The sequence below is a fragment of the Plutella xylostella genome, chromosome Z (genome assembly GCF_932276165.1).
Source record: "Plutella xylostella chromosome Z, ilPluXylo3.1, whole genome shotgun sequence".
Classification (NCBI taxonomy): Eukaryota; Metazoa; Arthropoda; class Insecta; order Lepidoptera; family Plutellidae; genus Plutella; species Plutella xylostella.
Genome location: NC_064012.1, coordinates 13,752,738 through 13,765,856, shown reverse-complemented (window position 1 = coordinate 13,765,856; position 13,119 = coordinate 13,752,738). Strand labels below are relative to the sequence as shown.

The 13,119-nt window shown below is 36.3% G+C and overlaps 1 protein-coding gene across 1 annotated transcript in view; it reads right to left on the bottom strand.

The window, feature by feature from the left end:
* LOC105388276 (protein furry) overlaps nucleotides 1–13,119 on the bottom strand; it is a 199,555-nt gene that overhangs the window by 91,653 nt on the left and 94,783 nt on the right. Inside the window, exons 26-28 of the mRNA XM_048632507.1 lie at nucleotides 9,132–9,254; nucleotides 5,042–5,175; nucleotides 774–875 (exon numbers count right to left, since the gene is read on the bottom strand). Of these exons, the coding sequence (XP_048488464.1) occupies nucleotides 774–875; nucleotides 5,042–5,175; nucleotides 9,132–9,254 (359 nt within the window). The remainder of the gene's footprint in view (nucleotides 1–773; nucleotides 876–5,041; nucleotides 5,176–9,131; nucleotides 9,255–13,119) is intronic.

The following is a 13,119-nucleotide window of genomic DNA, read 5'->3' as shown; positions in this document are numbered from 1 at the left end:
TTATATGAATTTCCAGTTATAGAGGTTATGAATGTATGTATCTCAGTTACAGAGGTAAATTTAAGGTTTTATAAAACACATCGCTAAAAAAGTGGTGAACAAAAAAGGGTTCCGTAGAGAAAAGCATTTGGGAATCGCTGGTGTAGATATCCAGAGGGGCTCGCCGGCGTCCCTCGGATCGAGCGAAAGGGTGAAAGAGGCGGGAATCCCCTATTGTGTTGTGTTCACATTCAAGTACTGCATACAATTTGTTGCTAAACAGTTTTCGCTTTTCTATGTCTGCTTCGAATTGCAATATGTAATATGAACTGTAAGGGCGGCCAGTGACGATGATAATTTTATTAAGTAGGTACGAGTAATATGCCTAGACTTTAGTTATATTTTTTGTATTTGTTCTTGCTATGATGGCTAAGGAAATAGTGTCGTTAACCCAGTCAAACAAGTGACAGGCTGATGACGATGAATATGACGATCTACAGGACCGCCTGAACGAATTCTATACAAAAATACGTTGGTAGTTCGCTTAAATTGTAACAAACTTATGAAGATGAAGTTCAACTCCAGATCGCGTTGTAAAACCATCCTTAGGCGCTTTGTTCACTGTACAAGAGATAAGGCGGCGTCAGCAAAGAGGCACACTTTCTCTCTATTTCTATATGCGGGCCCAGTTTGACGGTCACCGAAGAAATAGCGGCGAGGTGCCTGCGCCTTAAAGCTGACGCTCTGCCACGCCGCCGCCTCGACAGTAGATCTTATGACAGAGTTGACAGTACCTTGGCAGTGATGTAGAACAGGTTGTTGAGCACCATCTCGGTGGCCTCGGCGGACCCGAGCCCCTCGCGCCGCCCGCCGCGCCCCGACTCCGACGTGTAGTACTGGGGACAAACAATACACTGTTACATTTTGGAAAAATAGGGGGACTTAGGGAGGGTAGGGGGTAATATACGCATTGTTATGTGAAGATAAAACAATTTTTTTTAAAATCTTTGAAATGGTCGCCTAAAAACGCCAACTTTACAACAGAAACACTCTTTGTTATTTATTTGTATGTAACACTGAAAGGCTCGAAGGACCATGAAAAGGCTTGGTAGCCTTATGTTCGGATCGCTGGTAGTAGAAGCAATGTTTATTTGTATATTTCATAGGGTCATTAACATGTGAGAAATCCTAATACCGCGATGTAGTTTGCGGGATAGTGACATCTATGTGAATAGGTAAATACTACTTGATAAATGAACAGGTACCTCTTATTCTTCTTCATTCAAAACACAAAAAAAAAAAAAAAAAACACGCACTCACGCCTTGTACTAATGTACTCCCTTGCGGGGTAGGCAGAGGTGCATTGCTGCACCCACTTTTCGCCAGAGTGTTATGTTAGTCCCAATGTAATAGGGGGCGGGCCTATTGCCATTTTTCGGGCACATCCAAGACCCGAGAACAAATATCTGTGTTTAAACAAATATCTGCCCCAGCCGTTCGGTCGTCATTCATCGCGAAAAAAATATCTTCTACCTTTTACTCGTAGCAAAGTCAGACTCTTTTTTCAAACCAGAGGTGAAAGAATGAAATCCACTCTTTCATTGCTCGTGAGTGTATAAGGATGCTTACATAGAGAATCGGGTTCCCTGTATCTACCTGTACCGGTAACCTGATTATACGAAAGCGCTCATGACATTAAAAAATCCGGGAAATGCTCCGTGAGTGAGCGCTTTCGCATAATCAGGTTACCGGTACAGGTAGATACAAGGAACCCGATTCTCTATGTAAGCACCCTTAGGCTAACTGTACCTATAAGTAAGAAAGTGGAAACAGCTCACTCCACCCTCTGGCACACTGCACATAATTAGTTCTGTGTGTAATGTAGAAGACAGTGTCTAAGCGGTCATAAGTATCGTATGTGAGATCCTGTGTATACGTATTACCTAATGTATATTCCAACATAAATAACTCTAATATACTGATGAATTCATACTGTTGAATTCACATTGATGAAAAGGATTCTAGATGACATATAGGTACCTCAGACAAATATCATCGGTGGGAAGACAGATTAACTAAAGCGGCTTTTTTTTCATAGTTAGTTACGTACCAATAATTATAGGGGGACGTTAATAAATAGTGAACTAGTGACTTGAAGCAGGGCAACAAAATATACGCAACGTTATCTGCTAAAAACGCGATTTTTTACAAAACTTTGAAAAGTACGAAAAAATATAACTTTTCAACAGAAACAAGCCAACTCCAAAAGAATATTATTTTGTAATTTATTTGTATGATACTCCGAAATAGTGCGTCTTATTCTTCTTCATTCATTTAGGACTCCGATGGAAAATATTGTCGTATAAGTTAAGTTAATCTTTGTTTCCATCGCGAATAATTATATTTAAATCAAATATGCAATTTAATCTTTCGGCCGGGGTGTGGGTAAAAGAAAAATAAATTATTGATCCTGAAAATCCAGCCGAAATCAAAATATTTCAATCTACCGCAAATAGCTTGTTGATATGTTCATCGCATTTTGGGTTTAAATACCCTTCATTTAGCTTTACACATTTTAAAATTACCACCCTGCGGTTGTTTGGTTAATTTAATAGCTTCACTGTTTCCCAATTGCAAAAGCGTGTAAGTCCCCATATACAGGATATTGCAAAAGCGTAATAAGCCCAAAAGGGTTGGTGGTGTGACTCAAATCTCACGAATCAGCTTCATCAGGTTATCCACGAATTTTAAAATGAATCGAACACGAAACGAAATATTATTAGCTACGTAATGTAATCGCTAAATAAAAAATAAAACAATATTTTGCCTCAATATAATTATAAACTTAACGATCGTTTGACATGCGTGACTTTTTATTAAAAAGACATTTTTTTTTGTTTATCATGATATTTTTTTGTCATACTTTAGTATACCGCTTCTGCAACTCTTTGTATATGTACTTAAACTATGTAAAGCTGTAGGTATGTGGTATGATCAGACCGAGAATCCACTTTGCAATGGCCACTCGCCTCGCCACACACCATCACTTGGCCGCAGCCATGCGCTTAATACACAGGTCAAGGATTATACAAGTATTTTCCACCAAGGCAAAAATATGTATTATGTGTATCTGTTTGGTTAAGTCTATCTGAGGGTTGGACCTAGTAACCTGTTAGATTGTAAACGTCGTCTTTTTTGCCTTAAAATACAAGAAAACTATGCTTTATTCAAATCGTTTAACCTTTTGCGTCCAGAAGTCGCGATATCACGCCTGGCATCAATAGATTTTTATAATATCTTATTTCAAGGGATTCAAGTGGTTGATCCGCTTTTCTTAAGTTCTTGTTTACGGAATAAATTAAAATCCCAGTGTGTAATTTTTATAAAATTTATGATAAGTTGGGATTTATTATAGAGATTTAATATCCGAATATCTGTCAGTCGAACCCAGCCTTACTGATTTTAATACCAATTCAGTTAAACACTGAAAAATAAATATACAATATTTAAACAGAACTGACGCGGACACTTCAGGTTTTTTTAAAATTCCATTCACACGGATGCCATCGAGAATTCCGCAACATTTTTCGATAAAAATATGCTTTGACTTAAGAATTTATTGGATAACGACGACAAAGAGACGAATCAGTAGCGAGCCGAGCTCAACCGTCTGGAAATTTATAATCCGTCGACAAGTTCCAAGGTTATCGATCCTACTCACAAGTTCACGTAACTTCTGAACGATCCTTGTTTGTGTACTTTTAAAGTACCACTTACAAAATAAATAACAACAATTTAATTTATGTATTTTATAATTCTGTACCTGAGCGGTAGACAGTAATAAGTTTTTTTATGAAAACAATTTTCTGTTTTAATAATAATATGTTAGTGAGAATGAGCTATAACATGAGTGTAAAAAAACCCTAGAAAGTGAACTTATTCGTATCATCCTCTGAGGTACAGAATTATTTGGCTAAAATGAAGGAGGATATAATTGGCCTTTGATCCTGTGTGCACATAAATGACATGAATATAATCAATATAACATGCGCTCAAAGCTCACCTAAGGAACGATGCTACACACAAGGGCCCTTTGAACCAGTATGTGCGTATTAACTGGGGAGTCAAGATAGAGAGAGGTAATATCTGTGCAGTTCAGTACAAATGCAGTACCATTAGTGGCAACTTGTTAATGCCACTCAAGTGGCACGCTTGACGTGGCAATCGTGCGAATTTCTGAACCCTTGACTGGAGTTTTATTTGGAGTTTCATCATTGGACCGAAATTATAAACAAAAAAAAAATAACAAGTTGCATACTTCATGTTAGGAAATCCATCGTGTATTTTCACGGGAGTTCAAATTAGAGCGTGGTCGCAACATTTATGAACTAGACCGCTCCCCCGCTGATTTTTTAACCCAATATTCCCACGTTTCAATTAGTTAGGATTCGGTGGTTCTAACTCGATTCGGCCCGTTACCGTTTAGCGCTGGTTTAGCTACACTAACTTAAAAACAAAAAATACTAGCTTTATCGACGATACATGTTATGAACGTTTCACGAGTTTATGTAATTGTATTTATTTGTTAGGTCACTAACGGCTATTTATTACCTACATGGTTGGTACCTTATCATTCCAAAACAGCAATAGGGTTCGCAACCTATCACGTGAGTATCAAATGTAATGTGATCTCTGAATACCTCTTCGGTATATTCATCTGGGTTAAATTCACGAGTGTATGCATGTTGGTAGATTGATGGATTGACTAGTTACTCTAGAGAGCTGTGGTGCAATCGGCATGTTACGTGATAGAGTCGTCGCTTGCGCAGCAGCACTTTAAACCTTCGTTTTTAGCCATATAGAGTGACCCCTTGGTATCCGCTCACCGTACGGTCAGCGGCATAAGTAGCAGTACAATTTTGTACCTGGTCAAACTACCTACATATTAAACTGCCAATGTTTGAATAGGCAGTTTGTGAGTTTGACAAGGTACAAAAGTGTACCTATGCAGCTGACTGTAAGTCTAAATGTTTTTCTTTTATTTTCTCTCTTTCTCTCTCACCTGTATGTAGCACAGCGGGTTGGGCGGCGGCACGTTGGGGTCCACCAGCTCAATGTTGACGAGCCACGGCAGCAGGTACTGCAGCAGCAGCTGCCTCACCTCCGTGCGCGCCGTCTGGAACCGCGCCGTGATCTCTGCGGGGAATATCAAGGGTTAAGTGGCTTGTTGAAGAAATAGAGACAAGGATAAAACTCTCTTTAACATGTTACTATGTAAGCTATGGACCAAAATGTCAGGAAATATTAATTTAATAACCTCATTATTCATAGAAAAGTTAGATGACGTTTTAACTATTGAACTGTTATGTCCCTCTCTGTCTAAGAACAATTTGTTCGTTTGAGTGACTAAGAGGGTTAGTGTTTTATTATTATTATTACTTAAAATGTAGTAGCAGATAAGACCAAAGGTTCTGAGCGGTTAAATTTGGTCAGGATGAGAAATTCGAAACGATTTTACCAAATATAAAATCTAACAAAGCAAACTCTCAATAAAATCATTGCACTCTCAACAAATAAAATCGCTTTTACGGTCACAATGCGTGCAGCGACAATCTCTTAAGATTCAGTCAAGTTCATTTCTCTGTAACGAGGTACATGCTCGTGTGATATACGACGCGACATGCGCTGAGTTCGCTTTGACGCTAATTTGTCCCGTCCACCCCTCGACTCCTACGCTACGCAATAAATATCTACCATGAGGATGTGCGGGCAAAGGTCACTCGCCAGTTGAAAGTAATCCAGTTAGGACTCTGTTAATTGACCGCTGACTGAGCATAGGACATCTGCATAGTTGGGAACTGTTTTACAGAATATTTTTGACGATAATATTTTTATAACATAATTGTAGTGACATTGGAAAATATAAAAAAATAACATAATCAATGCTATCAGTAAATACAGGTACATTTAATACCTTAGATTTGTTTTTACATATCTTAAAAAAACTAATTCAGATAGCTAAGCTCCGACAAATGAAAAAAAAATAGTTTTCATTCTATTCCGAATGCGAGTTCAAATTCAATCTTCCACTGCTGCATTGCTTGGTCCTCCACAGAACTAAACACAAACTTGGATCAAATTTTATAATATAGGTTAGCCGCTCAGCTTGACGGTGAACTTGGTAATTGAGTCAAAGCTTGGCTAAACTAAGACTTGATAGAGGTAAATTGAGTTCGAATCGGCACTGCATGCCACGGGTTCACGTCTATATAATTCCCAAATGTAGAGGTAGATTGTCTTGTATGGTACGACGATTTCATGATAATAAATAATCCGTTTTCTTTATCAGTATTTCTGAAAGGTGAGTCCGACTGGCCACTTTTTGTGCTATACTTGATCTTGAGAGAAGTCTTGGCATCTTTGTCTAACCCCTATTTACGGCGCTGTTGAATTGTTAATATACGCAAATAATATAATTTAGAATCGATTTCTTCGAGTAAATCTTGTTAAAATGAAATCTTGTATAAAACAATAACTTCTCGACCCTCGCAAGTGTTAGCTGAAAGGCACTTGACTCTCCTAAGTACCCTTCAAATCATTCTAATATTCTTATTGTTATTATAAATGAATTGAGAGCGCAATTTCATAGACAAAATCTTTGAAATTAAGCTTAATCTGATAATATGATTATACACTAATATGATATTTTATATTGCCTAGTTTAAACTCAAATTTACTACACTTCATACTATATTGCTTGTATCCGTATCTGTAGATCTATTGGGAATATTGGATGTAATTTATTGTATTACACAACATTTGCATTTGGTTAAAAGAAATATGCATTCGTAGATTTTTTCCCCACTTTACCTTATAATAATGGGATAATCTCGATATAAACTACGTGGAGAGCCAAATTCAAATGATAAATACCACTCCCGTTTGAATACCCTCTAGGGAAAGTTTACAACAGTCATAAGCACTGGGAATGGATTGAATAATCAGCAGTCTCCGAATAATATAATACCTTGCTATTTAATATTTGCTGTGACATAGAGATTTGCAGCAAGCTAGCTTACCGAGCTTAGGATAGACGTAAGTTAGCAGTGTATTTTCTCATATTTACATAATAAAGTAATAATTTAGGATTTAAAATTTATCGATTTCTAATTCGGAAGTTTACAAAATAATAAACCAAAATGATATTCACGACTCAACTTTTTTTTATATTTTTCTGAAAGAGAAATGTTTTTTTTTTTGTTTTAGATTTGTCGTTGTGAATTTGGCCCTGAGAAAATGGATGCATTTTCGCCGGAACTTCACCCTCGGGTGTTGAGCGATACATAATTGTGAGATGAACCCGTGTCGCGGACACGCCAGTAATCCACTCATGTCTATCACCGCCGTCGCCCCCGCGGCCGCCGGAATATATCAGCGGTCACAGATTACAGATGCAGATTTTATTATACTGCTCTGAAAGGCTCATTATTAATTATATTATACAGGGGTGCACGACAGAAGTCTCCACGAGTGACGTATCAACAGTACTTTATATTACGTCCGGCGCAGCACCGTCGGCAGTGAGCGAATTCCGCTAATCTCACTGGTTAATCCTTGCACCCCTGTGACTAACCCTAGCCGCACTCTAGTATTTGGCACTGACACGTAGGATATAGCTATAGATATGAGGGCAGACGCATAATTCTGCACCCCTTTATCGCCGCTGGCACGTTAGTCCCTAAGGTCTTAGGTTTTCTTCTGTTTTAATTTGTTTCGGTGTTCCTTGACCTTATACTTAGCACAGTAAAACGATCTATTACTGTCCACTCGACCTCACAGTTGATCCCAGCCCACTCCGTGATGAATTACACGGAATTCCGTACGCTACCCGAAGCGCAAACTATTTCCTTGGAATGTAACCTAAAAGCCCAGCGCCAAATTTTGTTAGAGAAAAGAAGCTTAAAAATATTTACGGGCAACACTAACGAGAAACTTCAGAAATAAATACGGTTCTCGAAAATTCTAGTTGAGCTGCCGTGTTTTACGTTTTGTAATGCTCGAAATAGAGTGAAGCAGGGAGCGCGGTTAGAAATCTGTTTTTATTTTATTAGCAGGTGCAGTTACAAAAAAGCTTATGAACAAGTTGGTAAATATCAGTACCGCGTATCTTTGCACAGGGAATGTATTAAATGAATAAAACCAGTATATATGATGAGCAAACATTTTGTGCACAACATTAAATGAACGTGTTTATTTCTGCCCACTGCATGCGATGCGATGGAGTAGTGAAGTAGCGGCAACTCCGTTTGTCGCCGCTGTTTACTCTGATTTTAAAACGTTAACATAATAATATATACTGTTTAATGTTGTAGGCGTGCAAACGTTTATAATGCAAATATGTTTATCAAACGCGTCGCTTTGCATTAGTAGTACCTTTTTAAATTTTAAGTTTATTTTCTAGCAATTAATGCTGACATAATACATCATACAAAAATGAATATTTTATACATTATTATTATACGACTTTTTATCTGTTACTTGTACATTGTGTTACTTATTCCTGTTGTGTTTATCTTCAATACAATAACCTAGTACTTAACGAATATACATACAAAATTGGTGCATTGAAAATATTCGATCGAAAAAAGTGTCGATAACCTCGTTATGTCTGATCGAACATCTGTTTCGCATAACGAGGATTTAATAACCTGATTATTACACCTTCCGAACAGAGTGCTATATCGACACTTAGTCAAATTAGAAAAACGACTGTGCCGAACTCTAATAATAATATAGAGGTAGGTATTTTTTATGTTTTTTTTCTAGATTGTGGTCCGTTCAGATTGACCGGAAAATTCGTGAGAAATACACTCGTAGTTACACTAAAATTACAACATATTGAAATATCTATAAAATGGATGCTTGAAGTCTGCGCCCACATTATTACACGTTTTCCACTCTGTTCTGTTCTCCTTAGCGTGTCACGACAAACTAGCAAAGTCGCTAAATAATGTACCTACTAATATTCAGCGATTGATTCTGCATCGGCTGTAGCCAACTGATCTATAACTCACTTAATCCTCCACCACGGTTACCAAGACAAGGCCGAGGTTGAAGATAACGTACTCAACATGATGACAAAGTGTACTCACCAGAGAACATCGGCATGGTGAGCTCCGGGTGCAGCTGAGACAGCTGCCGCGACAGGTACAGCTGCGAGCGGCAGTACGTGGTACAGAGCAGAGCGTCCAGCGTGCCGCGACCCTTCTCCGAGCCTGTAGACAAAGGGGTGGAGGGTCAGGGTTGTAGGGAAGAAATTGTAATAGGTGGGAGATTGTTTGGTCAATGATGGTGGGACAAGTAGGCGACGTAGCGCAAGTATCATACGAATTATATCTGATAAAACCGCTATGTATAAGAACTTTACTATATGTAGGCAGGAATTATTAGTTATTAAAAAGCTTAGCAGGCTACAGATGGATCTAATACAGGGTGGCTCTATAATGTATGGTTAGAACTAAACAAAGTGATAGCGGAGATTTTACACGCTGCGCTGTATCCCAAAAAATCGACTATTCTCAGTTTGATTTTCAGTTCAATGTTCCAATAATATTCTGTAATGACTTTAATTCATAGTAATTATTGTAAATATTTTTCTTAAATGTTGCTCTACGTTACATGCTTATTAGTAGCGTAAACATAAAAGTAGAATTAGTTTATTATTATTAATAACATACTTTTTAATCTGCCTAAGGGTCGTAATAGACTAATTACGTATAAATATCCAAAGTTATCGTGTCTCCAATCTAAACTGTTTATTAATGTAACCTCAAGATATCATCTCAACAAAATAAAAGAGGAATATTAATAAAATAAGACCAAGTACGCAAATTTTACGCAGTAAACGAATCCTGATAAACTAATTTTAATTAAAAGTTCGTAGCAGGTCAACGTTGAAAAACTCTGATCAGAATATAGTTTGAAATTTGAAATTGGATTCTCCACGGACTGGTTGTGATTTCACGTATGAATCAAACAGGAAACACATAGGAAAATCTGAAAAGCACATAAAAAATACAAAAACTGTTATAGTACGCCTATGAAAATAAACACTACCTATATTTGTAGAGGAATAAAGAAAAAATCGATACAGCCATAATAGTGTTGTATTTACCAACATAAAAAAATAATAACAAATGAAAAAAAAACTTCAATCTAATTTGGCTGTATCCCTGTTTAAAAGCGTTTTGTCTTCACTGTTTACACATACTTTAAGTAAATCATGCCCCATACTGAAACCGGAAGTGATAAATCCACAGCTTTCTTCATCAAGCGGATGTTACACGAAAACAGTGAATTAACGTCCGGTCCTTGAGGAATAAGATACAATCAGGGTACTGAACAAAACCTTAACGTAATATTATTTGGGAATAGATGTTAATTAATATTAACATTATAGGTAAGATGAGATAGGTACAATATTCTTTATTTGTACACACACATAAAATAAACTTCCTTAACTTAAATACTAATACATATGTACAAAAATGGAAGTCTTATTGGTTAAAGCGTTTTTTTAAAGACAACCTTAGGGTGGAAGGATATTTATGATCAAATACAAATACCTAATATATGAGATACCTTTACCTATCCTTTGTTGCGTTACTAAAGATGAAATTTCCGATTACCTTCAGTTATCACAGAGCCGTCGTATGTTCCTCTTTTTATACGTATTTACAAATAAATAAGGAACACTAAACCAAGGTTTTATTGTCTAGCAGTGCTCAAGTATCTCCAAAGAAGTTGAAATGGTTATCGGTAACAAGGGAGCTTAGAATACGTACAGAATGTCTATACAAAAAAAATTTCTTATCATGCCGGTGAAAAAAATAGCTAGAATAGATTTGTAACCGTAATAAAACGTTAGTCCTGCCTGTTGGCGTGTGATTTCAAATAATTTATTACAAAAAACAAGTGATAAAATCCATTTGTGCTGAAAGTATAACTTGCTACTTTACGATTTCAAAATCATACATTTGCTCGCTGCAATTTAAAGTGATATACGAGTATCTCTACCTACTCAAATTAAAGAGTTGCCGATATCGATCGCTTACGGTAGTAATATCATTATGGATCATCAAACCAGATCTAAATACAAATTATATTTGGTAAAGGAGTTTAACCACAATTTATTTATTCTCATACAGCTCTTCTGTGTTTATTTTTGCACGATTTTGCAGCCCAAGGATGTAAGACCGTGGCCGTGGGTGTCTAATGTCACGTATCGGTTGTAAAAGCCTATATTTGTCCAGTGTTAGGCCGTTAACGGGAGTGCTGTAGTGTAGTAATGAGCTCTTTGTGTCAGGAGGTCAGGAGTCAGGACTTAGGAGCTGATTTTCATGGAAAGACACGATCTACCATATGGTGTGATTATTGTGAAGTTTATAGCAGTTTATTAATTAGAAAATAAAAATTATATGTAACTGTGGTGAAATTAAATAGCCAAAGCAAATATTTATTAACTAATGACTACAAGTCTACGCCAAGATGCTACGAACTTCGTAGCGGCTACGGCGCGGCGTAGCATACAACGCCGTAGCACTTAGCTACGAAGTTGGTGTGACTGTAAAATCTGTACGATATTCTTTAAAAAATAACAACTATTAGTTAGTAATTTAATTTCTTTTTATATAGGGTTGAATATGTGAAGTCTGACTAGTTACTTTCTTTGATCATAGACAAAATTATTACGAAAAGTAATTGAAAAAAATATTGAAACCCTATGTATACGTAGTATAAATTATGATTTTCTATTTGTACGTAATAAGTACATACTTTCATCTTTCTCTTTTACGATATTCCGCGACCCGTGTAAGGCTTTATAATCCTATGAGAGTCGCGACTCACTGATTGGACTACTTTAACTGTTTTATTTATTTACTTATACATACATAAACAAATAATAAATTGATAGTTTATTTGAACTGTAGATAAAGTGAAAATTTATTCTAACTAACTAACAGCAATGCACCTCTGCCTACCCCGCAAGGGAATACATTAGTACAAGGTGTGAGTGTTTATTTGTTTTTTTTTTTAACTTAAGTCACACTCAATGATATGGCGTGTTAAGCATCCATCATCTGATGATTACGAATAGATAAAATATATAAAAAAAGTATTCAATGGTTCGCTTTTGATACTTACATCTCGAATACACGAGGCTCCAACAGAATATTCAAGTAAATCTGTTCTGGTAAAAGGATTATGGTAAAACCTGTTCATATTCCATATTCTTTGTGGAGGGCCCTTTTACAAACTGCGTTCAGAAAACGTAGGTACCACGTAACCGGTTTTGCTTTGTGCCACGATATTGCACATTATTCACATATTTCGCTATAGTTCAAAAGTAGTTATTATAATAACATCATCATAATATTGAAATAATAATGAAGAAAGAATATTTAAATAAAAATACGAATTGTATCAAACATTGAATGATAATAGAAATGAAACAAAAAAAATAAACAAACACATCGTTTTCTTTTATGGGAATGTACCTAAAATAATATGAATATTTTCTCCTTTCATCCAAAAAAGGAGTGTTCGTAGAAACTATCCAAGAGCAGTGGTGGTATTATATTTGCTTATTTCTTCTAATTTCTACTTGTAAACAAAAATAATACGAAGGTTAAATTAATAACGTTAATTAATATGAATTGACTCATATGGTATTGAACTTAATGGAGTCTTCGCGTCCTCTATTTAGTTTGGCCATCAAAATGGCAAACTGGAGAGCACTCCATTTACTTTATTGCAATATTAATTTCAGGATGTTAAAGCTCATTATCAAAATTTAATAAATGGTAAAATGAAACATGAAACCTTATTTCATTTTCAAAACAAAAGCAATATGTGGGAGTCGCTACAAAACAAAATAGAGTTTAAAAGTCTACCTTTGAATCATGTGATTACTTATGCTCTATATCAGAATCAGCTAACTACCAAAGGGAATATACAGTTAGCATTATCAGATACGGAAAATTTTGTGCAGGTCATTTGATCGTATTTAGAAACGAATTTAAATAAAGTTAAGAAATAAAAGGCTCATCTTATTCCCTTTGCTAAACCCTGTTCTTCGTT